Source organism: Taurulus bubalis (assembly GCF_910589615.1).
Source record: "Taurulus bubalis genome assembly, chromosome: 20".
Classification (NCBI taxonomy): domain Eukaryota; kingdom Metazoa; phylum Chordata; class Actinopteri; order Perciformes; family Cottidae; genus Taurulus; species Taurulus bubalis.
This window is the reverse complement of record NC_136608.1, coordinates 13,749,243-13,775,299: the sequence shown is the minus strand read 5'-3', so window position 1 is coordinate 13,775,299 and position 26,057 is coordinate 13,749,243. Positions and strand designations below refer to the sequence as shown.

Sequence of the window (26,057 nt, the reverse complement as noted above, 5' to 3'; positions counted from 1 at the left end):
CAGCTCCTCTGATGATACAGCCTGTCGGTGCCACTTCTGCCATTGCTGCTGCTGCTGCTGCTGCTGATGCTGCTGCTGCTGCTGCTGCTGCTGCCGCCACCACCGGGACACAGACAAGCTGCACACACTAGCACTCGCACACAAACAGTGAGACAGAAGGAGAACAGGCTGCAAAGGCAGACAGACGGACGGACGTAGAGTGGTGGAGGGAAGCGCACACCACCATGGGCTGCTGTGACAGAAGGTGCGGGCTGATAGCCGGAGCTGCGTTTGGGGCGGTGGTTGCCATCCTGGGTGGTGTCCTTATCCCACTGGGGAACAGCATCATTAAGGGGACAGTCGAGAAGGTAGGTTGCTGAGTTTCACCTCAGGGGGGTTGGAGAATAGGGGAGTGATAAGTGTGGGTGAATGCATGCATGTGCGTGTGTGTGTGTGTGTGTGTGTGTGTGTGTGTGTGTGTGTGTGTGTGTACGCGGAAGATCAAGGTGAATCAGGAGAAATGAGGGGGAAGAGGCGTGTTTTTGAAAGCTGCTTGAAATGGTAAACATGAAGCTGTGCAGCGAGCCAAGTGTGTTTTCATCCATCAAAAGATCAGCGTCTGTGATTTGAATAAGAGACTGTAGAGACATTTTTTTTGCAGTTTAGATCTGATTTCGTTTTCTTTTTTTTGCTGAAATCACAGAGCATCCACCCTTTGTATGTGTCAGTGGGGGCAGCTGGCCTGCTGGCAGCCTTGAGTATTGTTAAAAATAGACTGTTTGTCTTCGACGGGGGGGTTTAGGAAGTCGTCATTGAGCCCGGAACGACTGCTTACGACAACTGGGTTGCTACGGGAGCATTGGTGTACAGGCAGTTCTGGTTCTTAGACGTGCAAAACGCCCAGGAGGTTTTGCAAACCGGAGCAACTCCAGTGGTGGTGGAGAAAGGACCATACACATACAAGTAAGCTTGATGTCTTGACCTCTTTTATGACATTTTGATGAAAGGTCACATCTTAAATTAGAACCTCCTCTCCTGTTAACAAAACTGAATATCTACCGTCTCCCCCTTCAGGACAAGATATTTTGCCAAAGAGAACATCACATTCAACCCCAATCAAACTGCCTCCTTCCTGCTGCCCATGGGCGCCATCTTTGAGCCATCCATGTCAGTGGGACCGGAAGAGGACAAAGTCACCTCCCTCAACCTGGCTGTGGCTGTAAGTGAGTGTCACCTCGCTGTGCGGTGATTCCTGACTCGACTCCGCTCTGCTGTTAGTTATGGTGCCTCTGTGCCAAGGCTAGGATAAGCTGTGCCAAAGCAAGCAGCGCTGCTCTGTGGTGGGTGGCTTTGTTCTGCTACCACTCATCTTATTTGTGGTTCACAGCCTCTTTTGGCTTGTGACCCTCTCTGATAGGTTGAGTGGCTTCCCAGGTTGTTCCTTTGAATATCTATTTTTACAGCTTTAAGGGCTGAAAAGTATCCAGAATTTCACATGAAAAACAAGGATGAGAGAACATTTAGTCTAATATAGACACTTATATACAGCGGAGATGCAGTATGTTTCTTGTTTCGGTCCTTTTAACCTGTGCCACTCTGTGCCAGGTTGGGCAACACACTATATATCATAAAGAGTTGTTGCAGAAGGAGATATAATAAAATGCAATGGTCGAGACAATATGTTTCCGTGTTAAACTCTGAGGAATACAAACATGATTTTCTACAAAACTCCTTCTTTAATGCAACAACTATTGAAATGTTAAAGGAAAACCGTGGGAGGTTTTATTCTCACAGCGACGCACAGCAAAAGACACTTAAATAGCTCTCTGTGTGCGTAGATGAATAGGCAGCTAGCTCGGTTAAATGGCCGGTTTCCTCAGAAGCAGCATGCGGTAAACTACAATCAGGTACTTTTAAGTTAGATGGCTCGCAGCATGCTATTCATTAATAGGCATCTATCTTGGTGAGCCAAGGAGTTGCCCCAGTTAGCTCCAAATAGCTAATGCGGCGGGCTAATTTCTTTGTATATTTTTCCGGTTGGACAGAGCGACATTAAGGATTCAAAATGATACATGAAAACTAAAGCTTTTTTAAAAGTGCAATGCAATATACGGGATTCCGAGCATTCATTATCAAGAGCACCCTGTTCTCCCCGCTGGATAATTACGGTTAGCTCTATCAGCACATTGTCATATACACTGTTTGCGCTGTTAGCATTGTTAGCTCAGCCGTAGGCATGTTTAGAAAAAAAAGCTTCTGAAAGTGTTTTCTACAATGGAGGTGGAACTGCAAACGTAGCATGACCCACGGTTACAATGACCATAATTACGAGAAAAAAAAAACAAGTTGAAAAATACCAGAATCTGTTGTCCAAAACAAGCAAGAATAAAGTTAGTCACCTTATCCCAAAATAATTACAAGTGTATGACTCTGAACAAGTATTGGTATATGACAGTTCAATGGTTGACTGGCGCTGTAAGAAAGACCCGAAGATAACATTGACATTGCAAAGATACTGTTGTGTTGGAGCGTTGTAATTATGATCAACTGGGAAGTTTTAAAATGGGACTTTGTTTCTGGGAACAGCGCTCTCTGTTCAAACTTTGATAAGGCTCAAATCATGCGCACAAGCAATTTCCACTGTGTTTGTCTGTAAATATGCAGTATCACAGTCATAAAAGAAGGTTGCTGTCTGGCTTATCTCCGAGGGAAACCACAGCAGTTGTGCGCACAGCAGTTTTGCTCGTGTATGAAGATGGTACCATACTGTTCCCTTTTATTATTGACACCATCAGGGATCATTTATATTACATATAAGTATAAAACATAAAGATAAATGTTTGATCTTGTTTTCTTCAGGCAGCTTACTCACTGGTTCCAAAAGTGCTTCACGGTGTGCTGGAGAATCTGATAAAGACAACCAACTCCTCCTTGTTCCAGTACCGTACAGTCAACGAATTGCTGTGGGGTTACACCGACCCCATATTGAAAGGAAAGCTGGGCCTATTTGTCCCTGTAAGTAAACAGCCTCACACTTACACCTCATACGACACAGAATATACTAGATCTACCCAGCAACACACAATAGTTATTAACATATTGAATCAAATGTGTTTTTCCTAGTACAATGGTACATATGACGGCGTCTTCAACGTCTACACTGGAAAGGACGACATCTCCAAAGTGGGAATAATTGACAGGTGGCGAGGAGAGAGGTGAGGCGGAGTGTGAACAAAGGGAAGGAGATCTTGAGTCTGGCCTTGATCTTTTTTAAATCAGGTGCTATATTTTGACAAGTGAGAATCCAGTTTTAAAAAAATAAAGAAATTGTGATATTTTAGTGCTGTTTAATCAAATCAGGTTAATCAAATTGTACAGAGCCTGAAGTGAGAATTCTGCTTTTGTTTTGTTCTAACTGTAATCTCTTAGGCTGTGAAATCAAATCGTTTGTCTGACAAATTTAATTTTGTTCAACAGGAGCCTTCGTTTCTGGGACGACAAGTACTGTGACATGATCAACGGGACAGGTGCGTCTCTTTCACTCCTGCAGCCCTAAATGCAGACGAGTAACCTCTCTGACCTCATTTCCTCTCCTCCTCCCTTTCTCAGATGCTTCTTCCTTCTCCCCCTTTGTGGACAAGAAGAAGCCGCTCTATTTCTTCTCATCAGACATCTGCAGGTGAGGAAGAGTTTCATTTTGTGGGATCCATGTCATCTGATGCAGTCTGACAGCTCTGCTCACATGAGGTCGGGCGGTAACTGTCATCCACGGGAGATTTAATGTCTTAATTTGAGAACTGCAACCATTTGGACTTTCCTCTCAGTAACCACTAGAGGTCAGAGCTTTCCAATGCCAAAACCACGGCCGTGTACTGGAGGCTGAATTAAGTTGCACAATGGATTACTGGGTACATGGTGATCAGTGTCTGTTTCCTTGTTGTTTTGTCTTCAGGTCTGTGTCCGCTAGCTTTGTGGATAGCATTGATCTGAAAGGGATTGAAGTGTATCGCTTCACCCTCCAGGAAAACACCATGGCCTCCCCTACGGTCAACCCAGATAACCAATGCTTCTGCAGAGACCCGAAGACCACCAATAATTGCAGCCTGGCCGGAGTCCTGGACATCAGCTCCTGTCAACAGGGTTCGGTTTGCATTTGTTTTGTTGAGCTCAACATAATCACGGCATGAGAGAACTGTTCTACTGTTTTGTTGTCCTGCTCAGCTGCTTGGCATTTTTTAATTGTCCGTTTCTTTGCTATCTGAACAGGAAGACCCATCTATATCTCTCTGCCCCACTTCCTCTACGGCAGTCCGTCCCTACAAAATGCCGTGAAGGGCCTCAGTCCCAGTAAGGAGCACCATGACACCTTCCTGGACGTGGAACCTGTAAGAGCATTTTATCTTTGTGATTTTTGACTTTGATAGTGGCAATAACTCTGATGCTGATGATTATTTTGGTGCCATATTTCTATTTTTCTACTAGACAACCGGGTTCACCTTGAGGTTTGCCAAGAGAATTCAAGTGAATATGATGTATGGACCATCAGATGTCATCACGTAAGTTCCACTTCACCTTTTAAAAAAGGAATGCTTTGTGGGGAATATGTCTATTATCTTTCATGACGAGAGTTAGATTGAGAAGATTGAGACCCTGCTCATGTCTGCATGGTAAATGTGAAGCTACAGCCTCAAGCTAGTTAGCATAGCTTAGCGTAAAGACTGAGAGCAAGGGGGAAACTGCTAGCCTGGCTCAGTTCAGAGGTGACTAAATCTGTCAACCAGTTCCTGTAAAGCTAATTAATATATATATATATATACAGTTTGCATAGTTCATACAGAACATTTTTTTATGATACGTTGGGGTTTTATGAGCGTTAAACTATTTCTGGCTTTGTATGGACTGCTCAGCTAACTGCTAAGCTAACTTACTGCTACCCGTGGCTTCATATTTACTCACAGACATTAATAGTGTGTCACTTACTCAAGGTAGATACTACAGCTATCTAACACTCGAAAAAAAAGAGAATACTTGTGAGCGGTAATTTTTTCAAAAAGTCAAACTATCCCTTTCCGAAAGTTTGAGTTTGCGTGTCATCCGCCTCCTCTCTCTCTCTTCTTCTCCTCTCTTCTGTCGTGTCAAATGAAGGCAGAAAGTTTGAGACATCTTCCCGCACTGAATACCAAGTAATGAACTCTTTCTCTGCAGGGTGCTTAAGAAAGTCAAGGATTACACCATATTCCCTCTTGTTTGGATGAACGAGGTACGATAAAAAAGCGCAGCCCTGCAGTCATGAAGTGTGCAGTCTGATGGGATGCATTTTAATCAGTCACTCTCTTTCTTTCCCCGTCTCCCCCTGTGTTACCAGACGGCTTCGTTGGATGACGAGACGGCGGCCATGATTAAAGAGGAGCTGTTGTCCCGTATCGAGATGTTTGACATAATCTGGAAAGCCCTGTTGGGCTCAGGTGTGGCCATCTTCTTACTGTGTTCCATCTCCTACTGTATGGTGAGGAGCAACGATAACCGAAGCAAGTTTGTGTGAACAGATCATGCAGCGGTGTCTGTCATGTGTGAGCTGCAGAGCACAGTGCATTTAAGCTGCTACGGGACATCAACCCTTTTGATATAGAGTTGCACTTTTTTGTAATTGCAGTGTTATTTATAATGTCATACTTCCTTTGAATACCAGGGGGAGGAATACTGTGATTTTGTAAAGCTCAAGAGCTTTGCTGCGTATTATTTTGATTGCAAACACTGTAAGATTAACTCAATCAGGGATCTCTGGAGGGAGAGCAGACGGAGAATCCTCTAAATTGTCAGGTTATTAAACTGCACAGAGGAGAGATGGGTTTGTTCGACATCCTGTAAAAGAAATGTACTTAAATCTAATCTTGCGCAAATGTTTGTATTCTTTGCTGAACCGGTGTCTTCAAAATGAATAAAAGCTGAAAGGGAGTTTTCTCACTGGGTGTTCTATTCCTAATATTGGATTGTTCCAACGCGGCAAAAACACTCTATTAAAATTGGTCGACAATCCCCCCTCGGCCCAAACTACAGCAGAGGCTGAAACAAAACCTCCCCATTGTTCACGCTGCAGCAAAAATACTTGGTTTCCTTTTTAAATCCAAAAGAGTAATATAAATAGGCTGGGGGACGATTATACAGGGATTTTGAATGGTAGTTGGGTTTGATTGTTGACAAAGTAGTATTTCAGCCCAGCAGGAGGCCTCTCTTTGGTTTCATGGGTTTCAAATGACCCTCCGTAGCCTCCTGGGAGACTTTGATTCTACTGTTCGGTGCGAACACAGGGTTTCATCGGGTTTTAAACTTACGCCCCTTCCCAGACTGCACAGATTTTTTGAAATTTTGGACAGTTGTTGTTTGAAAAGCTCTTAAAATTCTGCGCAATATCGAACCCATTAATCTTCCAGGTTGCCAAATGTCTTTGTGTGATAAGGAATAAATACGCTGAGTCACTTTTTCAGAGCAGACGATCCCTGGTTTCCTTAAGCAGAGCCAGAGTAGCGGTTTCCAGTCTTTATGCTAAGCTAAGCTAACCAGCTGTTGGTGCGGCTTCATATTTACAGTGCAGCCATGCCTTGTATCGATCTTTTCAACAAACCCTCTGCCAGTAAGCAAATACGTGTATTTCCCAAAAATGTTGTGATGACAGTGTGACTGTTCCTTTGAAGCAATATAATAGGATGATATATCTTCTATGATTATCATAGAATATAGGATAATCTATTTAGTGGACAGAGGGATGATAAATTGGCCAGTAACAAAAAGATTGCGTTCACATTTTGAGAAATTACACTAATACCATTTTTGACAATAAAATGCATGATCTTTCTGTAAAATTGAGATTCATCGGAACAGATTTATTCAGACTATCACGACATTAATAAATAGAAATACACATGGTTCATAACACTGAAGTTACACTGAGTTGAAGTTGACATGACGCCGGTCGCACAGCTTTATTAAACGCGAGGCAGAGATCTGTTTAGAGGGTACAACTAGAAAGTCTTTTCTGAAAATGAAAATAATACTGTATGTCTCTGCAATTTGCAGATACAGTCATAGCTGGTGAATCATGTTGAAATTATGTACACATTTTCACAAACATCTGCACAACATTAAATTAAAAGGATGAAAGAAACGAAAATATACTATGTACACAAGCAACGATTAATCTCTATCTACATGAACTACATCTTAAAAAAAAAAGTGTATTCACAGAAGTCAAATAATTTCTGAATTGAAACTGTCCACTTTGCTGTCGAAAATGTTGAAAGCATATTGTCACGTTTCAGCATTAAGATGTAAACTACGCTGTAAAACAAAAATGTGCGAATGTGATCCCTCTACATTACTTACGCATTTCTATAACCATGCTTCTGTGCTAGAAACAAGAGAAGTATAATATAATGTGCAGCTGATTTACAGTGAGGCAGATTCTCGAAACAGGAATAAACACAGAGGAGATGGTGTCAAATGTTTGCAACAGATCCTGCAGAATTGTGTATGTGACTCTGTATTTTACTACTATTTCTGGTAACATCAGGATGTTAAGTTTGTCCTTTGAACTAATCGCTTGTTTAATATACACAGCGCTGTAATGCAACACCTTTTAGTGGAACCACTCGCCATCTGTGCTTTGTATGATCGTATGAGAGGCAGTCAACCCATGAGAAACCTTTTGTTTGTTTCCTTTTTTCTCACAAATTGACTCATTTCACTGAGCAGAGACATATTTGTTAGTTTAAAGTAAATACAGAAATGTGAGTAGAATCTAATAAAATGCTAATATTACACTTTGAGACGGCGCTCACTCTCAAGCATGCTTCTGTCTCCCTTTTGTCCCCTTTCAATCTCCTCCATTGACTATGTTCATTTTAAAATTACCGCCTCTGTGTGAACAAAGACCGAATCCACGGTGAGCTGATATCCGGCCAGTCTAGTTTCCCCTCTAATATCGAAGAATATGATACGATCATTGACCACAGCTGCGTCTCAAGGTGTATTATCACAAGCAACGTCATCTTAGACCAGTTTATTAGTGCCACTCACAACCGGGCCACCTCAGTCTGTGTTGGGACTGCGACTGCAAATGAATCGCCCGTGGGTGCCTGTGGGTGTGCATTAGTGGAGGTCACAGCCATCTGGTCACGGTACCTCATGCAAGAAAAAGAGATATTGCCGAATAACAACTCCCCACACCCACCTCACAGTGCAGCTCTGCAGTTTGAGATGAGAGTTGGAAAATGAAGGTCTGGGGTCGGGGAAAAAACAGCGTGGAGGTGTTTTGTGTCAGTTTCTCCGCACCTCGCTGTATCAGACCTCCGGGACGTGATTGCGCCGGTTGCGGCTCTTCCTCCGGTCCAGCAGCGGCTTCAGTTTGGCCATGTCCCCCCTGAGAGGTCCAGGCGCCTGAGGCTGCTGCTGCTGCTGCTGCTGCTTCTGCTGGAGGTTCTGGAGCTGCTTCCTCTCTTTGCAGTACTGATGCACGGCGAGGCTCTCGGCCGGACTGAAGGCCGCCAGCAGGGTCTTGGGGTGCAGCGAGCTGGCCCAGGCCCACGGCGACTGCCGCTTGTCCGTCAGCACGCTCACCATGGCCTCGCTCAGCACTCGCAGGCGGATCTTGGCGACGGTGCGCTTGAAGCTGTTCTCCGTGGTCAGGCAGTAGTAGAGGCCCTGGTCGGACAGCTGCACGGAGCGGATGAGGAGGCCGTGCTCCGTGGAGACCACGCGGTCGCTCAGCTTCACCTGCGGCGGGCACAATTAGGTCCTGTCATCATAACCACATGGTTTGCAGTAGAGATGATCCGATACTATTTTTCCCTTCAAATATTATGAATATAGGTAGCACTTTATAATAACTACACACTATTTAGCATTAGTAAAGCATGAGTAAACACTTAATTCATAATTTATAAAGCATTGTTCCAACATGAACACTCATTAGTAACGCATTCGTATGAAATTCATAAACACTAATGTTATAAATGTTATATTCTTGATTAATAAGCATGACTATTATGCATTTCTTGATTGGGTAATATATATATTGCAAACCAATTAAGTAATATATATTGCAAACCAATTAAGTAATATATATTGCAAACTAATTAAGGACTTATAGATGATGCACTAATGGTTAACATGTGCTTAGTGCTGAATATACATATATGGATATGTTCTTTAAGAGATCTGAAGGACTGTGTTCTTCATCAAAACCCAATGAGGGAATATCTTTTGGAAAAATTGCCGCTCCTCCCTCCCTCCAGTATAGTTACATTTGATGTCGATTGGAATAAAGGAATGATGGACTCTGGATTTTGATACATTTTCTGGAGAACTCGTCTGGAAAATTTGCAGATGAAACATTCCAAATAGTTGAAATAATAAAAGAAGTTGAAATGGCAGTCAAAGTGGAATTGCCGAACGAACCTCTTTCGTCGCCATCGAATTGAAAATAATGAGACTAAACTGATTCTGACACTCTCAATGCAACAGCTTATTCCTTTCCCACTGACTACTCTAAAACCAGCTGGGCTTTAGTTTGGAAAAGACTCCAACGATTACACACCATAAAACTAAAGTGATTTATTTTAAGGCCAACTTCTATTCTCGTGGGGGAAACGGCAATAAAACCGCCATTACTCTGAGTCGACTCCACAGAGGTGAGAGCTTAATCCATGAAAGATTCTTCATGCGGACGCGCTCTTATTTAATCTTTCACAGCCTTTCAAAGGGTTACAGGGGTGTCACATATTGCGTTAAACGCTGCACCGCTGAGGATCCGACCATTAGTCAAGGGTCCACATCATGTTTGATCTGTATCACCGCTCATTACGACGCTCCATGCTCGCCGTCGTCACTCCTCGGGCGATACGAGCGTGTGATGACATGTTTAATAATCAATGTAATATTTAACAACCTGACCAAAACACCGGAGCGAGACAAGGGACCTTTAATCAGTCATATCTCAAAAAGAGATTTCCGCTGTGTCACGTCAACTTGTTGCATGCGCGCAAAAGGCGGGCCGTGATGTCGACCTTTGACCCCTCTAAATGTCAGAACTGACCTCTTTCCTCCTGTCATTGTCCCTGTGAATGAGCCAGCGAATGGACGCCTGAGGAGACTTGGGAAGGCACTCCAGGAAGGTGGTGTTGTTTTTCACGCCGTACTGCGTCATCTCCACTGCGTTTCTGTAGGCTAACACACACACACACACACACACACACACACACACACAACACACACACACACAGAGAGTCAAGGGAGTCACGTCAGACGTCGCTTGCTGACAGACACAAACCCCACAGATGGACTCAAATCTGTCTCTATTCCCGACTGTGAGAGGGGAATGTTGACACAGAGATTAGTCAGACACCTGCAGCACGACCGATCCCCGCCTAGACTTCCTCGGCTTCCTCAAACTGACAAAGGCAATGCAAGCGGCAATGCATCGGAGCGACTCTCAGTTTCCTCTCATTTATATAGTTTTGGTTGCTGCAGCTAAACGGTTCATCACTCAGCTGGATGTTCGACAGGGTTGTGACTAATTAGTGGTAATGGCCATATGGTTGGTTCCCCAAGCTCGTTTTAATTTAGAGATGTTGTAGACTGCTCACGGAAATGGGGCCCTCTGGGGAGCAAATCCTCTCCTCTCATTAAAGTGCACCCTTTGCTGGTGGGCGGATCTTTGCGGTGGATTTTGGGCAGCACCTGGACACAAACAGCTCCGGTGTAACCAACTGCACTCCTTTTGTTTTGGTTGTATTTACAGTTTTGCCATCAAATGTGGATTTAATTGTACAGTAACAGTTGGTGTGTCAATGTCTGTGTCAATGGAAATAAGTCGTGGAAGTAGTTTAACCGATTTGACGAATGTTCATTTACGAATACATAGCGTAGGTAAATATTTAAATGCATACTGCTATACTTTTACTTTTTTTGGACACTTAAAATGGAAGTTAAAAACAAGCTGAAAACACAACATTGACATATTGTCATCATATACATTTAGGGTTAGGGCTAACATGTTGATCTATTATGCAGCTTACATGTAGAAGCATTCACGTTCATTTGTTGTTTCTGTGCTTTTTTTCCTTTTTGCCGACTCCTGAGTGCAACATCTTCCTTCATAGCTGCATGGCGCTGGGCAGGTAGCTTACGGTGGGTTTATCTGAGCTGAGAACAACTGCCTGCCGTTGGGAGTTCATTTGTGGGCCGTAAAAACGTAACAAAGAGCTTAGAGACTAAGCTCTGTAGAGCTGAGGGAAAATGCAAAGTCGGGTGAAAATGCTTTGTGGTTTTGTCCACATTGAGCGACACCTTTCACAAAAACGATCATTTGATCCTTTGTGAACATACAAATATTGATCAGTGCACCTTTAATTACCTTTCAGATTGAATCCTCTGCATTGAGTGAGTGGATTCCCGTGCATAATGTCCTGCCTTCTGCTTCTCCTAAAACAGGAAAGGAAAACAGCAGAGTATAAATACACGACAGCTAAATACAGAATACACAACCATCCTCCTCACATGCTCGTCTCTTCAAAACCGTGGAAGTGGCTGTCAGTACCAAAACAATATGAGGGGAATCTGACTGTTGTTCCTCTCCGTGACGCACACTCATACAGAGCAGCTTGAGGAGAGGAGCATGTCAACAGCTGACGCATTTCAGACACGTTTTCCTGCAGGAAAACAGGGGGCCGCTCTTTTTTTTTTACTAAAAAAACTAAAGCTTGACCTGCGTCTGACTGGAATGTCGAGAGACAACGCAGACGCAGGCCTGAAAGAGAACAGAGAGGCATTGGTTCAGAGCCGAGGTGTCGCTCATACCACCGCGTCTGTGTTATGTCTAGATGGAACAACAAAAGGCCGAATTAGTGATGTACACAGTGTGCACTGAAGGATTCCAGTCGTATGATCTTTTTGCCCTCACATGTTGTGAGCAGCTCTTTTTCTGTTGTTGTTGAACATATTGTTGCACATCATCTGTTCCCCACATCCAGTATGGCTTTAAATAATTCCCCATTTGTTGTGTAACTGATGAATACTAGGTCGGTTGCCCATCGGGCCCCCAAAGGTCCAGCAGATTCAAAGGGCAAATTGGGAAAAAGTGTGAATACTGCACGCTATTCAACGGCGCTGCTGTTTATTTAACACTCGTAAAAGTTTTGATTAGCTGCCTCCATGACGGGGTTCCCTAATCAACACCTGTCAGCGCTCATTAACACAGAAAACGCCTTGTATTGGGGCTTAAAGGCTCGCATAGTTTTTTTTCTACACAGCCATGAGAACAACCCTTAGTGGACACTTGATACTTCTTTGCAGGGCATTTAAAGATCCTGAATAACGCCACTAAAGCGCAGGTATGAGCCCTGAAGCTGTAAATCCTTTGGTACCTTTTGCCGGTGGGATAGAAGCGCGAGCAGCTGAGGCCGTCCCAGGCGCAGTAGGGGTCTCTGGCGAGGCAGCAGTCGGCGCAAGCCGAGCCGTAAGCGTGACAACGGTGCAGGGAGACCTGCGAGACCCCGAACTCCGAGCTGACGTACAGCTGTTGCTGTAAAGTAAACAGTTCAAATATCAGCCGCCCTGTTTGTCTTCATAAGTGGCCGGCTGACAGGAAAATGAGGCAGTGCGGCGAAACAATTATGGCTTATTATTTCCTGGCCTTTGGGAGGCTTATCGTTCACAGGAGAGTTCTGTTTCGTGCGTTACATAGTAGCTGCACAGACCATGAATAACATATTAAAACAATAAAACTCTGCTTAATAAATGAGGTGAGTCGCTTACTTTTTTTGAGGATATTCTCAAGTTTGTAACAGGAGCTTGATTCTGGAAAAAAAATAGCACATACAGGAACCGAGTTAGGAGCTTTTAGACAATGTGCACAGTCATTTATATCAAAATCTAAAAGGAATAGTTGGGAACATGTTGGAGAAATAGCCTGAGAGCATCAGACTTTTATTTATATTTTATATTAAACAAACTGTTTTACCAGCCATCTAGGATCAGCTTTTCGCCAGATGTATCTTTTTGAAAACTATTTTGAGAATACATCTCCTCTGATTGATGGAGCGCTTCGGAGGATCAAAGCAGCCGCGGCCTTTGCATCTGATCACAGGTTGATCACACTTGTAGTGATTCGAGGAGACAAAAGAGCATGTGGGACGGTTCACACTCGGGGCAACGAACAGACTCTTGCAGTGTGTGAGGATGTTTCCCATCACTCCACGCTGCAGAACATCCATCTGCTGAATGCCACCAGGTTTCTGTGTCTGCCCACAGGACTTTTGTGTTATGCCCAATCCCCCCCCTCTCTGCCTTTGATTTTAGAGGATGAAAGTAAGAGCATCATGAAAGCGAGAAAAAAAAAAAACAGCTGACCTTAAACACTTCCAGCTCTTCCAGGATCAGATCGTCATGCAGAGATTGATTGCTTGGCAGCACAATCACCTTTTGTACTGTACCTTTGTCTGGGGGCAGAAAGCAGACACGTGTTGAGTTATAATGACGCGCACGCATTAAACAACCGTGTGAAACAGATATGGCTTGTGAAAAAAAAAAAGGTTTGCTTTTGAATTAGCCACGGACAGAATTTATAGCAAGATCAACTGTGGCAGGGGTGGGAATGGAAGCTCTTAAGCCGACGCAAGGGCCACGCAGAAGGGCAAAATTCAACACAATCATCATCAATAATGCTTTTTTCTTTCTTTCTGGGAGTTGGATCAGCAGAGCAGGGAGAAGAAGTTCCAGTAACAGCTCCTGGACACGCCTGATAAGAGCGTCTCTCGCTCATCCTCGAGGCAAAGCGGCGTTTTACGGGGCTCCGATATGGTGAGACAGCTCTGGCATGTCTTTGAGAATCCACGCGGGAGAAACAGAATGGAAAGGCTGCCTGATAAACACAAGCAGCTGTGAGAGAGAGAGAGAGAGAGAGAGAGAGAGAGAGAGAGAGAGAGAGAGAGAGAGAGAGAGAATGCACGAGCACAAATGCACGCATAATTATGTGCACAAGCACCACATATTATTCTGTTTAACCACCATTTTGTGGGAACGGAAACAAGAGATATCATTTATATTCTACACTTGTGCTCTCAGGAACATTTCATCTCATAATCTGTCCTACACTTGCAGGTTTCCTTCCACCTGCAGGTTTTCTCATCTGATTTAATAAAAAATATAACCACACAAGGAGAAAGCGCTCTCCTAAAGGACCTTCTCTTATCACACCGTATATGACCTCTTTATGCGACTTGCTAATTCACCACCACACAGTGTACTCTGCCCTTTGTTATCTGTTGTTCTGATTACCAGCGGTGGTGAGAGGTCTCCTCCTAACAATCATTCACTGATTAAAGACCTGGCAAGACAGGTTTTGTTTTATTGCCACTTACCTTCATATCACTGTAAATTAGTTTCCTTATAATAGCGTCAGAATCATAAAGAGCCAATATTACCTCACAAAACAGTAGAACAACTGCAAAGATATAAGATATAAGATATATCTAATATCCTGCTTCATACATATTATGGTCACAACTATTTTAAGGCATCCTACATGTTTGTTTGTATAAAAAGAAGACAATATTATCTGATATATCAGATCAGATTTGTTACGCTTTCAAATATTGGTATTAGTATCAGCCTCAAAAATAAAAAAGTGAAATGATTTTGATTCTAAAAAAGCAGCCCTGTCTAGTAAAGAAAATGCAACAAAACTGCATTCTGGATTACATTTCAAGGGAAATGTATGTTCTCCCAGATTACTGTTTTAAACATGTGGTTAATGTACTGAATTGAAACAAAACAAAAAAGCTACTGAGTTAGGTTTAGTAAACGTTTGTTTGTTACGGAACTTAAAATAAGTTAAAAATGAAAAACGTTGACTTTGTTTCAATCCTGGGTGAAAGTCCTGTGTTTGTTTGAGCCAAATCTCCTCCCGATGTGGACTTTGGTATTGGTGATACGTCAAACAACAAATTTGACGTTTTGTTGTGTGGTAAAGATATTTTTAGGGGACCCGGTCAAAAGGAGTGATCTCCCTTGTATTACAAAATCAAATGCACCTTTTTCCCTTTACCTGCAAAACCTTTCACTTATTTTCAGAAATATCCATGAAATCTCCATTCATATTGTCCCGTCAGAGCATTTTAGCATGACGTCAACATACAATATAAAACATAGTACAGATAATGTGGCCATAGGAAATTATCATTTCGTACCTGTGCCCAGGAAGAGCACTTGGTAGTTTCCGTCGGCAGCCATGACCTGGTCCACTGCCACTGATGTGTATTTGTAGTCAGCGTTGGACCGCACCACCAGCGGCCTCCGTCCCACCGGGTAGATGGGGTTGAACATGACTGGGTGGTTTCGCACAAAGGTCACCACGTCGTCTGGAAACTCCTTTGTTGTGTGAATGTCAGGTGTGAAGGCTCCCCCAGGACACTGGAGACACAAAAGGAAATACTGTTATGGCATTTAGTAACAGGCTGGTAATACAAGATTTGTTTTCTCCCTGCTTCCTTTCTCTGGCTGTAAATGTTTAAGGAGGTATGTTTTAGAAATGAACTCGTGGAATCGTCCACTCTGAATATGAATGAATGAGTGGCCCAGAAATGAACTCACAGTTCCGGGCCTTGGGTAAGGGATGCGTCCTTGGAAGGCCACCCACTGAAAGTTGGGCCCCTCTCTGTGAGCGAAGGGCCCGTTGAAGACGGTGAGGATGTCGGCCATGTTGTACACGCACACTGCAGAGCCTTTAAACACGGAGCTGAGGAAATGAGATGCATACTTTCAAGGAAACACAACAGTGGGAACGTCCTAAACTTACAACCTGGAGACCCACCCAGCTAAAGTATTCTGAACTTGTTTATTAGGATCTCTGTTTCTAAGGGTGTGCAAGTTATGGAGTCTGGGTCAAACCAAAGCGCCTCTCCGGTGGGGGGTGGGGCAGCTCATTTTCCAACTCATTGATCTGATGCGGCTTGGCTAAGTCATTTAAAACCACACTTCTTCAAACATAAAATCTCTGTTGAAAAGGAGAACAGAAGCATATTGTGTGAAGCGGAGACGGAGGAAGAAAGGAATAACATCGAGGTAAAAGACCTCAAGGACCCCACTGTTTGGTTTGGCTGTGTTCTTTGAGCCAGGATACTCCACTGCAACCTTTCTATGATCCTGAGCTAACAAGTGGATCGAGGGCCTGTGGCAGGATCTGGATCAAGTGACCGTTCCTTTAAACCTCCTAAATTGCCACGCAACCCTGCTGACTGTGACTTTCGGCTGATCGAGAGTCGTTAAATCTGTTTATTTAGTGTGGTTGCCTTCAATTACCACAGAGGGTGAACTTTTCATTCCTACATTTCTACTGTGAAAGATCATGATGTTGAAATGTTATTCATCGTCATTTTAATGGTAGTGTCAATTATTGTTCTTGGATTTTACTAAAGAGTTTAAGAATTTCATTTTGATTAATTGTCCCGAATTGGGTTGAGGAAATACTCTGATATATAATATCAGTATTAGTAGGTACAAGGACTGTAATGCAGAGTGGGCATTTAAAACTGGGTTAAAAATACAATAAAACTAAAAATTCATAAAATAACAATCACAAAACACCTGTCTTGTATTATACTGTATTCGCCTCTTTCTCTTTTTCTTTCACTGGAACCGGTTGGTCTGAAGTGTTTTAGGATAATCTTCAAACATGGAATACATACAATACTTATACTATTCTAAGATACATCAAAAAAAAGAGAAAGGTGACCATATTCCTTCTTGTTTTCTCTGAAACCTGACAAACAAGGCTCATGTTTCACCCATCTGGAAACTGCAATAATACAAATTCTCTCCGCATTAAAAATCCTGCTGTGTCGTATTACTGCGTCCAACAATATGTATCGTGTAACATATTCCGTATCAATGCGTACTGTAAATATATGTCACGCAGCAAAAATAATGCAATGCTGCTTACAATCCCGAGCACAAAACATCAAAACGAAGGCCATGTGGTGCAGCCACCAGGACGTTGTAACTGATAGCTCATCCTCTGAATAAGCGGTTCTGCAACATGACACATGACGTCTCTATGTAACAGGGCCCTTTGACAAGCACATCCTCTCTCGCTGATATCCAGTCAGTGATTAACATAACTACTGAGGCCTGCAGGAATGTTACACTTGGCTCCGTCGTCCGCGGCCTTACCTTGTGGATGTGAAGACTCCAAACACCAACAGACCCTTAGGCTGATCGGTTTCCAGCAAAAACACATTTTCTGAAAGGGAAAACACACGTATACCTTCAAGTAATTCCCCATATCCCGGATCACCTCATCCCGCGGATGAGATTGCCAGAAAGCGATGAGCGCATGAATTAATAAATGCACATGTTGACAGATTGATCGGTCTGATGAGCTAAATGGAAAAGCAGCTTTGGGAGCTCAGGTTTGTAGTTTCTAAAGGTGAGGCTGAATAATATGCTCATAAACCAATGTGAAGTAACCAGAAACAACAGAACAGAACAATTGTTATGAAAGTTGATAAAGGGCTACAGCCCTAATCCAGACCAAACAAAGGAAGTTCCATGGATTGTTTATGGAGAAAGCAATCGCTGGAAACCTTGGAACAAAAATGGGGAATTACGTTGGTCTCGAATTTTCTAAAACAGAGTTTGTTTTAAAGTGCTTTAATGGAGCATGAAAACACAACGGAGCATGCAACCATTAAAGGCAATATATATACGATTCATTTGACTCACCCAGTTCGTCAAAGTGCGTCTCGGTGCCGTCGACCTCCAGAACCGAACACACCATCCGGGCCTTCAGGAAGGTGGTCCATTTGTTCACCAGGCTGCGCTGTCCCCCGATGTCACTCTGCCGTAGCAAAAGCTGCACATAAGCAACTCGAACACCACAAAACGTACAGCGTCCCTTTCATTCAGGCACATGCAAAGGCACTCACTCACCGGACACACTCTGGCCACCATGGTGTGGATATTTTTGGTATTTCCACTGTTGTCTGTCAGCCTCTCGCGGAAGAAAAAATACAACTTGGCATCATTGGGGTCTGTTCCGTCTGGTATCAGGTGGGCGTCAATGAAGATTGGCTCTGAATGTAAAAAAAAAAAGGAATGCATGGAGACTTTAACAATTGATAATTACATGAAAATGAAGCACATTTGTGTAAATTCATCAATGTATTTATGTATATAAATGTAAAAGTTGTTGTTCTCACCACTAAGCCACTTAGAGTTGTGCTGGTCTGTTCGCACTGCATTCCTCTTGGTCAGGCTCCTGAAGATGGCAGCATCTGTCCCCATGAAGTCAATATACATGCCTGAGAACAGCTCCTCGTCTGGGAGAAACACACAGCAAATCAATACTCACATATTTTGCAGAGCCCAAAACAACTATATAATCTCCTGTACAGTGCTTCTAGAAACCAAGAAAATAAAAAGAAACTGCCTCAGACATTGAAGATAATATGGATAAAATACACCAATATGTGTTTCTTTGACTGATAAATAATGTTATATGAATGGGCTCCTGCTGCTAATGTAAGATATGTTGTTCTTGCATTGCTTCACTCTCACTTCATTTCCATCAGGTGTGGAATATGTGTTCGGAGGATGTGGGACAAATCGGGGAAGGATTAAAGGAATGTGGCTCGCATCCAAGCTGGCTTGCTAAGGAGGGAGCGATGACAGCACCGAAACATGCGGACGGGGAAGTGAAGTGCAGATCTGATCGAGCCCAGACACGGCCTCTGATTCTCTGAGGCTCTTGGGAGCCGCATCACTGCTTCGCCAGCCCTTCTGCTGCGACCTCGACTCCATTTGGCAGAGCCCCTTCCTTCCTACTCCTTTTGGTTATTCCACCCTCCCTCCTTGGAGCTCACTAGCTGGCAAACGCTGCTGCTGACGCGGCCGTGCTCAGATGTCAGAAAGCAGAGCTGAGGGTGCAATGTGTCGCCTTTAGCCCCGTCAACGGCAACCCAACACTCCTCGACCAATCAGAGAGAGAGAGAGGGACAGAGAGGACGCGGCCTGGCCTGAAGGTGAGGGTGCTTTGGTGCTTTGTGTTTGATGTGTATTCAAGTTTAATCCTCACTTTTTTATGAATTATTATGATACCGACTGACATTTGATAGCTGGTTCTGCTAAGAGACGCACTGCTGACTCGACAAATCAAATTACAGGACCAAAACACAAAGGAATGGGCCCTCGCTACCGTAGAAAAACAAACTAGAACTTGAATTTGTTTTTGGTATTACAGAAGCCACGGAGGTGGAGGTTTAGGAAACACCTACTGATCATGACGGAGGCTGTGTTCACTTGAGGGTTGAAGGAGCACCTCCCCTTCCCAGATTCGGTCCTGGAGTCGATGTGAAATACTTGTTCCTGTGGCAGAGAAAAGAAGAAGTCAGAGATAGTGGAGACAGTTTTATAAGCCCAGTGGCCTCTACCGCAATAAAACTGGGAGTAGGAGCATGCCGAATGCCCCACTAGGTAGCTCTGCTTTTGGTTCTATGCACAGAAACGCTCCTGCGTTAACTGGCCCATGTGGAGCGGTAAAAAAAAAAAAGAACATTCCATTTAGGAGGAATTTCCCTGCAAATGTGTTGGATAGCCATCTCAGGTGGGACCGGCTGCCAAGTTTAACCCCCCGCCCCCCTCTGTGGCGGCCTGAACGGTCCAAACGCCTTTTACAGTATTTTTTTGGGCAAAGTACAGAGCTTCCTGTCCCATCCTATTTAGGTCTGGCCCACGGCGGTGGTGCTTCCTTGAATGGCGATGAAGTGACGTCGGCCGGGGAGAATTTTTCCGGGAAAAAAACGTGTCTGTTCGCCAAGACTCCATCTGGTGAGCCGTGTCATTAACCTCGACACTGCAAAGAGAATCCCTTTTAAGTCATTTGATGTTGTGACGAACTGCTAAAGCCCCGCCATGTGTTTTGCTTCGATGTTTGACCTTCACCTTGAAGAAAGATGCATTTGCAGATTTTGATGTCAAAAGGCTGTTTTCACATCCATCTGCAGAAGAAGGAACATTTCTTTGCTCTACTAAAACCTTTTAGTTAAATTAATCGGTAGTTTAATTAAACATTCAAACCTACTGTAATGCCTTAAGACATGTGGAGGAGATCTTTAAGATAATATTTGTCTTTCAATAAGTGTTTTTACTGTGCAACTTCTTTGAGTGGAGGCATCACACCCTATAAACGACTAAATGAAAGACTAACTCAGTAAGATGGACATTTATTGCGGTGTCTAATTAACTATGCATCTAAGGAGCACGTTGGAAAACCGGTCTTCCTGTTGCAGCCCCTCCATCCAGTCTGAAACCAACATAATAGTCTTGGGCACGTTCTCACGGGGACAGCTTGTTATACTTAACAGATCCCTTTCCTTGAGACATGTTTGAGCTCCGAAGTTGCAAACAGAGTCTGCCTTTCAAACAAATCCCCCCAATGACAAAAGGCACCGCGGTGCGGAAAGAGCCTGTTTGGGAGCTCACCCGCTCTGCTTATTAGCGCTTTGGCAGCCGGCGGCGGCCTGCGGCTAAATGCTGTTCACTCAGTGAGCACTTTTCTCCTGGAGGGCTTCGGAGCTCCCACTTCCAGAGCTGTGTGGCCGGAGACGAGAGCGCATCAGCCCTCCATCCCTGACACTAGAGCTCCATTTTCACCCTCTTATCCTCAGCATAGATCAAACTGGCTTGCAGGAAAACTTTGCTCATATAAAGTTATGGAGTCAATCTTTTCATGCAGGGACACTTGCAAACTCTTTTTAGTACAGTGACTGAATGTGCTATTGTTAGACACAACCACTATCTGATGGCGGAAATCATTTAATTTCAGGTAAAGATAAACTGTGAGGAGATTATTGCAATTTCATGTGGTGCACTGGTTGCCATCTTCTGCACACATTTACATTTCTAGGTGACTAGTCAGAAAGATTATGACAATGTTGTACTCCTATTTCATATTATTGCAGCCAACAATCAATATCAATCATTTATATTTGGTTTCGAAACCCTAAATAATGAGTTAGAATCTGATTCATATACATCTGCGTCCCATCCCACGAGAATTGTATCTCTTTTTTTTGTTTACTTGCTCTGGGTGGCAGTATTCCCACTATGTTACTATTTTCCGCGCTCAGGAGGGACCTTAACGGTGAACACTATTTTTAGAGAATAACAAAGAATAAGAATTATAAATGACTGTCTCAAAAGAGTAATGAGCATATAAATTACAATAACTCAATTATGGTAATGTGATTAGGTTTCTGGTTAAATAACCACAGGGGAACCACTGAATGTTCTTTTGCTCATTATTTTTTAGCTTTACAAAACCCATCACAGTTGTTTTTTTTTAATTTTGACGTCTAAATTCTTTAATTTAGGAGACCAGATGTTTTCATTTTTAAACTTTCAAGAGCATGTTTGTGCCGTAGTATCATTCAGCGTCTCCTCCTTCTATCCAAAAGTATTTTAATGGATAACCGGAGTGAACAAACTACCAAACGCTTCTCAACAGTGTCCTCAAAACATGGTTTACACCATCAAGAGTTTGTATATTCAGTGAATCTGTCAACGTGTTCCCACCTCTGGTCTGCGGCCCCTGTTGACGTACACACAGACGGGGCTGTACGCTCCGCTGCCACACATGAACAGATGTGTTCTGTTATACGGCTGCACCACCCGGATGAAGTTCCCACAGCCGTGCTGGAAGGCATCGATAAACAAAGAGAGACACGGGGAAGAGTTCAGTAGGTTAGAAACAAGCATAAAAATGTCACTCAGGTGAATTACAATGAAATGTTGAACCTGCGGTTACACATTAGATTTTATATGTATTGGTGTCTCACATTAGCTTTTGAGAGAAGACATAAAACAGAGTTCCGCGCACAAAATACATGGAAATTTGGATTTATAGGCAATAAAACACATCATATTTCTATGTAATACTCAGGAGTTTTGCTGCTTTAGCCTAATTTGGTTATGATGGCTAATGTTTGCTCAAACCTCGTTGTATAACACAGAGTGTTGAGTCGATTTCATGGTACTGTTAGCTTAGTTAACTGTTAGCTTAGCGTTTCAGTTGTACTTGAAGCTACAGTTCAGCAAACATTAGTGGGGCTTAAATGTTATTTAAGCATGAATACCCCTTTAAAAACAGAACAAGCAGTTGGCAGCACTGTGAAAAATAATTTCTTTCATATTTTCTTAATCTAGCCTGCGACGCAACACACTGGCTACGACATAACCGAGGGTAAGGTCTATTCCCTGGTGTTCAGCCAAGGTGAATACCAACTCCAAACTTGTTTATCTCTCCTGAAGTATCCTATTCCTTATGAGGGAGTAGTTCAAACTTATCTCACTTCTTATGGGGGTTATACAATGCTGCACATTCAAACAGTCCCACAGCACACTGGTCTGGTATTAAGGCCAGTGGAAAAAGACTGTCAGTGATATACGTGATACATCTAGTTAGAGGCAGATCACTGATCCATCTCTGCTTTCACTTCCCAAACACCAACGGCAGCAGCGGCAGCGCCGGACCTTGCGGCTAATTAAGCCCGAGCTTGCAGAAAAAGGGCGGAGGCAGAAGAAAGGACCGGGGAGGAGAGGAGGACGCATCCAGGGAGCCGTCAAGAACTTGGCCGCGGCTGCAGGAATGGCAGCTGCTGCAGCTCTCGGTCGGTGCGCGGCTCCACCGGGAGCCATCGTCGAAAAACAAGGGAATTTTCAACCGTCACACGCCCATTTTCTGTTATTTATGTTCCTCCTCTTTATCTCTCTCTGTCTGCCTTGATTTCTCCCCACTTCACATCACCCATTCATCTCATCACACCCTCCTCCGGCCCGCACACACCCACTCCCGGGGGCCTGCACCCAAATAGAGGAGGATAAAACATAAATATGTAGCTGTATCCTGTTTTATTTGTCTCTTTTGGGTTTATTGCTCACACGCATGCAGGCTTCTTAGCCGTGCCAGATAAACAGTATCCAGCCTTTACGGCCTCACATTCAAGTGCTGTTCACATTGGGTTTCAAGTGGAGGCCTTTGAGCCAGCACAAAACAGACTTAATCAACCTTGTTGGGGTATTTTTCTCCTTCTCTGGCAACAACGTGCGGTCGCTGAAGCCCCTCTTGACCACAGATCGTATCGGAGAAGAGTAACTTAACATAAACAGATGTGTAGGGTAACCAAAACAGAGCGATGTGGCGCTCTGATTCAAATGAAGAAGCATCATGGGGGAGAGAAAATGAAATATAAGCCGTGCTAGGGAAGAAACCGAGAGTTGGAAAAAGTGACCGAGGACAGTGGAAAAATATAGAAAGCCGAAAGAAAACAATTTAGAAGAGAAACTGAGTTGTGAGTAAAAAAAAAAGGGATGACAGAAAGGTGAAGGGGGCCACTGAGTGGCTCCACACAAAGATGGCTCACCCAAATATTTGTGGGAGCCTGTCGGCAGCGGGGCGGGCTGTGACTCAGAGCAGAGCGACTCACTCAGTGACTGGAAACAGCTTCTTCTCTATTTCTGCACCAGCGTGTTGTACAAAAGCTCCACTACTCCAGCCGCTGCCAGGGGATGGAGACATGGGGGAGAATGTGGGGCAGACGGACAATGCGGATGCTTTTTATGGTGACGTGTGCTGCTACTTGAAGGGGTTCAATTGATGTAAAAAAGTTGTACGGGAGATTTCTTCTCTGCTCTGCACTGCAGTGTCTTATAGGCAACTGTGTGTGTGTGTGTGTGAGTGTGTGTGCTCATTCCAGAGCAACCCAATTAGTGGAAAACAGAGGCGGAGGAGGAATCAGTCTTCTGAGTCCGACCGCAATGCCTTCATTAAATCGTGTTCCAGCGAACAAGTGCTGCTCAGAATCAGGGCGGGTTATGAAATCCCTGCGTCAATGAGCTGCATCCCATTTGCGAGCTCTGGTTTATTTTTCTACAGCGCTCCGCGGATCCTCCCACGCCTCACTCTCGTTCCTGACCAACTGTGCCGATGCCAGGAGGAGTCTGGGGTCAGCCCGTGACCCCGTGGACATCTGCGGCCCGCTACGCACATGTGGTTGGACCTGAAACAAGCTCACAGATGGGAGAGGGGGAGATTCCCGGGAGGCGGCACGCACTGGATTCGCAGTCGACCCACCTGGGGGAACGGATCTGGGAACAGCGGACAAGACCTTTGGTCTAGATCTCGCTCACAATGGCAGCAACTTCCACATTCACGGTACGGGGTCCAAAAGTGACGCTGGGTATGCCGCTGGTGTGCTGCAGCTTGAGGTTCAAGCCCTCTGGTTGAAGGTGCAGGTGAATCCACATCCACAAACAAAGAACCACCACCCATTGGTTTGTTAACTATGAGATATTTACTGTTGGCACAGTAATGGTTAGCTTCGTGAGCTGACATGAGCGTTCATATCTGAATCTCCTTTTATTTGAGTATTATTTATTGATTGATATCTAAAAAGAAATGGTTTTGAAATGTTGAGGTTTCTTACCGTGGGATCCTTTCCTGCCATTTGGCATTCCTCTACCTTGCTCGGAGACGCAGGCCACGACACCTGGCGGGAATTTAAAAAAAGCATTTAAATTAACGACAAGTTTGGGGAAAAGAGCCCAGCAAGCCAGGAACAGATTGAGAGAGACTAGTCAAGGTTTGATCGTCAGACAGAAATCACAGAGTAAATTGAGGGAAAATGGACACAAACAAACGTATAATGTTCAGTTTCGATAGAAGCTCCTGTGCCAGCTACCGTCTGTGGAAAATGCGAGAGGTTTCAAACCAGGGAGAGGTGCTTGAAGGTCTGGCTCAATGAATATATCAAGCAATTTACTAGGGGAGAAATGGATGCGGTGCAGGGCTCCCTGGGGGAACCTAAATGCTCTCCCATCTGTTTATGCACTTCATGCCTGTCAATTACACTGAAGATAAGTCCTCCGCTGCATACAGAATCCGTCATCAGAGAGCTGGGGCATGTTTATGCCTCGTTTGAATAACCCTAAAAGGGTTCTGATCGAGGCAAATGTACGGTAATTTGCACATCATTGCACAGATTAGAATAATACCAGTGCAGCAGTTTTATGATGTGCCAAACACACTGTTAAATTTAACAAATATTGTATTTTCTCCTTCGTCGTGGTAGAGAGAGAAAACCGATGCCAGCGTTGTATTAAAACAAAAATGTTTATCATAGATCCAGATGATAAACTGCTGACCTTAAGCGTGCCAAGGGTGATGTTGTTGATGTCCATGGAGAGGACGTGGTCTTTGCAGCCCACGTACATCCTGTCCTGATCCTCGTCCATCTGCAGGATCCGGTAGTCCATGGCCTTCTCTGATATACTGTAGTGTTCAAAGGACTGGGAGGCCTGCAGGTCTGAGACACACAGAAGAGAAAAGGTTGAAGAAGAAAACATACGTGTGTGTGTGTCAAGAGAGATCTCAGAAGGGAAAAACATAGGAAGACTATCTTTTAGGATTTGGATGCTGCTCTCTAATATCGTCAGTTCACACACGCTATTGTTGCAATTTCATATTCAGGGTAACTGAAGTTGCTGAAGAGTTGGTTTCAAACTAAATATTGCATTGAGTCCCTGGTCAGATTTGTAGTCTTAGAAGTTTCCTTAGTTTGGAGTTTATGTCTTCTTTGACTAAATGTTTCTTGATTTAAATAATATAATTCAAATTAAATAATAACTTTAATTGCATTCAATGTAAACTATGTACTTTATCGAGGACTTTGTTTTAGACATTTAGACAATGTTTTGATTCCTCAACATCCAACAACCAATTCTTTAGGATGAAAGCAGAATTACAGAAATAATTATCCAAATTACTTTGAATCATCAAAATTCTCATTACTGGATGAGACAAATAATAAAATGCCTCTGGTATTAATCTTACAGTGATTAGTCTCGAAAGATACATTTCCCCTTAAAGTTACAATCTCAAAGATCTCTGATTTTCTCTCTTTAGCGGCACCTTTGGAGATAAGCTGTTATCTGCAGGTGCGCTTTTGGGTCTCACTTCCCAAAGATCCAAA

General features: G+C 43.7%; 2 protein-coding genes across 2 annotated transcripts; one reads left to right on the top strand and one right to left on the bottom strand.

The window, feature by feature from the left end:
- Positions 1 to 224: 224 nt before the first annotated feature.
- cd36 (CD36 molecule (CD36 blood group)) lies at positions 225 to 5,521 on the top strand (the record flags this gene model as incomplete). Its single annotated transcript, XM_079236118.1, has 12 exons — positions 225 to 347; positions 782 to 942; positions 1,054 to 1,198; positions 2,839 to 2,994; positions 3,103 to 3,194; positions 3,457 to 3,506; positions 3,589 to 3,658; positions 3,932 to 4,119; positions 4,246 to 4,364; positions 4,462 to 4,535; positions 5,185 to 5,239; positions 5,345 to 5,521. The coding sequence occupies 12 exons, from the start codon at positions 225 to 227 to the stop codon at positions 5,519 to 5,521; spliced, it is 1,410 nt and encodes a 469-aa protein (XP_079092244.1).
- A 1,318-nt stretch (positions 5,522 to 6,839) lies between these two features.
- On the bottom strand, positions 6,840 to 25,335 carry sema3c (sema domain, immunoglobulin domain (Ig), short basic domain, secreted, (semaphorin) 3C). The gene is made up of 16 exons (XM_079236460.1): positions 25,231 to 25,335; positions 24,513 to 24,575; positions 21,604 to 21,723; positions 19,305 to 19,395; positions 18,231 to 18,350; positions 17,962 to 18,104; positions 17,755 to 17,869; positions 17,203 to 17,272; positions 15,625 to 15,769; positions 15,222 to 15,444; positions 13,384 to 13,472; positions 12,790 to 12,831; positions 12,399 to 12,556; positions 11,390 to 11,457; positions 10,070 to 10,200; positions 6,840 to 8,748 (listed from the first exon to the last, which is right to left on the bottom strand). Exons 1-16 carry the CDS (start codon positions 25,318 to 25,320, stop codon positions 8,317 to 8,319), a joined length of 2,100 nt encoding a protein of 699 aa, XP_079092586.1. The 5' UTR covers positions 25,321 to 25,335; the 3' UTR covers positions 6,840 to 8,316.
- Between the last annotated feature and the right edge of the window lie 722 nt (positions 25,336 to 26,057).

Coding starts and splice junctions, on each gene's coding strand:
- sema3c (XM_079236460.1), bottom strand. CDS start 25,320: ATGGACGAGGATCAGGACAGGATGTACGTGGGCTGCAAAGACCACGTC. Junction 24,576..25,230: donor TCACCCTTGGCACGCTTAAG/GTCAGCAGTTTA, acceptor AATTCCCGCCAG/GTGTCGTGGCCTGCGTCTCC. Junction 12,557..12,789: donor TGAGAATATCCTCAAAAAAA/GTAAGCGACTCA, acceptor TTTACTTTACAG/CAACAGCTGTACGTCAGCTC.